Genomic DNA, 2,496 nt, shown 5'->3' with positions numbered 1-2,496 from the left:
AAGATTTGATTTCTTACAACAGACAAAAAAGAATTCTAAATCTCCCTTGATAATAAAATGTTTAGCACTTCTTATTTCATTTAAATATACTCCTGTTTTTCTTCTGTTACGGAGCCCTGCCTCTGCAGTGGGGAAGAGGGAGATGGTGGGGACACTTTAGCAATGATACACTGCTGGTGTACAGCACTGTGTGTGTGGTATGAAAACTGAATTGACCTCTAGGATAGAGGACAAGCTGCTTGCCCAATATGACCACCTGTACTTGAATGGCAAAAGTGATCTATACTTGGGCTAAGCTCGACTTCCCTCTGCTGCCCTGGGGTCTAGGCCTTCCTGCCACTGAGTCATGAATTTGGCTTGGAATTGAACTGCTCTCTGAAGATCAACACAAAAGGAAGGAAGTACATCACTGGCTAACCTTTCAGAATGCCCCCTGAAGCAAGGCACAGTAGATGCTACCAAATTCTGTCAAACTCCAGGTCATCAAGCCCCCTAGAATCTAGAAAAACAGTTCCAGATACCCTCTAATGAGGAAATTAAGTAATTTCACACTATTTTATAAGCAACCAAAGTTTGTATTTATTAAAGGTCCCTAATCAAGTGACTTCAGGGCATTCATAAACCCTTGAAACTGTAGGAAAATGTGTATATGTGCATATATATTTATTTCCTAGAGACAAAATAGCTTTTCTTAACATCTCAAAAGGGTCAATGACTATAAGCAACCTGAAGAATGTGCTTGATTTCTTAAAAAAACTAGTATTATTTTCAATGATAAGAACAAGAATGTTAAAGGTGATGATTAAATGTTTTATTAGCATGGTACAACTTATTCGCCTTTAGAAAATCATTTTTCTGAGGTAAGAAATTACAGGGAGAAATTATGGACCCTTTGGATTTTTTATCACCTGAGAATATAAAAAGTAGATAAGAGCATGATCATATACCTTATATAGAAAGAATAAGGGGAGTAAATCTCATTTTTAATGACTTAAATATTAGTAATCTACTATGATAACAAGTGTTGACACTGTGTTTTTTATATATACAGGTGCTGATGTTATAAAAAATGATGGAATTTACTCGAGGTATTTTTTCTCCTTTGCTGTAAATGGTAGATATAGCTTGAAAGTGCATGTCAATCACTCTCCAAGCATAAGCACACTAGCCCACTCTATTCCAGGGAGTCATGCTATGTATGTACCAGGTTACACAGCAAACGGTAAGAACCATTAGCACTGTTATTTGAGTAACATCATTTCATGTACATATCTCTGATGGGTATGTGTGTACTGGGGTGGCAGGGAGTGAGAGAAAGAAAATTTCAAAAGTCTTTACACTTAAGTCCATACATAATTTGTTGACTGTTTCTTCAGTCCTCAGTGATTCGTGGTAGGCGGGTAACAGGAAGGCAATAGGTAATGTCCACAGATTATACCTACCTTTATTTTAGTCATTATGTTGACCTCTTTCTTGTTTCATCAGAATTACTAATAGTTAATTTCTCAGTTCCTGCTTCTGTGTTTCCTCTATAGAGGTTTAGGCAAGAGAAAGAGGCAAAAAGTTATTAGCAGTTGAAAGAAGGAGGCCAACAGCCCAAACAGTCCACACAGGAAATGAGTTCCTAAATAAATATGAACTTGGATGTTACAGACAACTAAGTGATTCCTGAAGATGTTTTGTTTTCCTTCAAGAAAAAAAATGCAAAATAAATGGAAGATATTTATCTTTTTAACACCATTATAATAGTTCCTGACAGGAAGCAGTGGTTAAAGCACAACAGACAAACAGAAATATGTCATGCTATAGTCTTTGAAAACAATCTCAAAAAAGACTTCTAAGCATTTGTATTTCCAAAAATGCAGATTCTTTATAAATATTATTCATGTATTTTAAAAGTTATAACTAATCATTTGGACTATTCCATAACATGACTCTATCCTTTTTGTTTACTTTTCAGTCCTCATTCTTTCTGACCTCACCAGTATCAAACACAGCCAATTGATCGCTCTTTTGCCATTTCCTGGTTTCTGTGATACCTCACTCTCTTAATTACCTCTTATTTTCCAGAATTTTTTATCAGGCTCTTTTTCCAGCTCCTTGTTTTCTAGCAGGCTGAGTCTGTTGGCTGAGTCTGAACCTTCTTACTTTCCCGTCGGGAGCCACATTGCCTGGCTTTGAAACCCAGCTCCTCCATTGACTAGCTGTGTGACTTTGGGCAAGTGACTTAGCTTCTGTGTGTCTCAGTTCCATCATCTAAAAACATAAGGGTAATAATTGCCCTCTTCATAGCCATGTTGGGAAAATTAAATATCTGATACATGTAAGGCCTTAGAAAAGTGCCTGGCACATAGAAGGCACTCACTTATCATTACAGTAATAATTGTTATTAATCTCGTTAATCCGTATGCCTTTAATAACATCTATTTGTGTATAACCTCCAAATTCATAACTTTAAAATTATTAAAGTTAGCTAAAATCTCTTTTTTAAGCTTA

General features: G+C 36.1%; 1 protein-coding gene across 2 annotated transcripts in view; it reads left to right on the top strand.

The window, feature by feature from the left end:
* The window catches only part of CLCA2 (chloride channel accessory 2), a 44,423-nt gene that overhangs the window by 26,033 nt on the left and 15,894 nt on the right, over positions 1-2,496 (top strand). For both annotated transcript variants that reach the window (XM_011982102.1, XM_011982103.1), the window contains exon 12: positions 1,052-1,222. In XM_011982102.1, coding sequence (XP_011837492.1) covers positions 1,052-1,222 — 171 coding nt within the window. The remainder of the gene's footprint in view (positions 1-1,051; positions 1,223-2,496) is intronic.

Source organism: Mandrillus leucophaeus, unplaced genomic scaffold (assembly GCF_000951045.1).
Source record: "Mandrillus leucophaeus isolate KB7577 unplaced genomic scaffold, Mleu.le_1.0 Scaffold235, whole genome shotgun sequence".
In the NCBI taxonomy this organism is placed as follows: Eukaryota; Metazoa; Chordata; class Mammalia; order Primates; family Cercopithecidae; genus Mandrillus; species Mandrillus leucophaeus.
The sequence above is the reverse complement of the archived record's forward strand: the minus strand, read 5'-3'. Positions and strand labels throughout refer to the sequence as shown.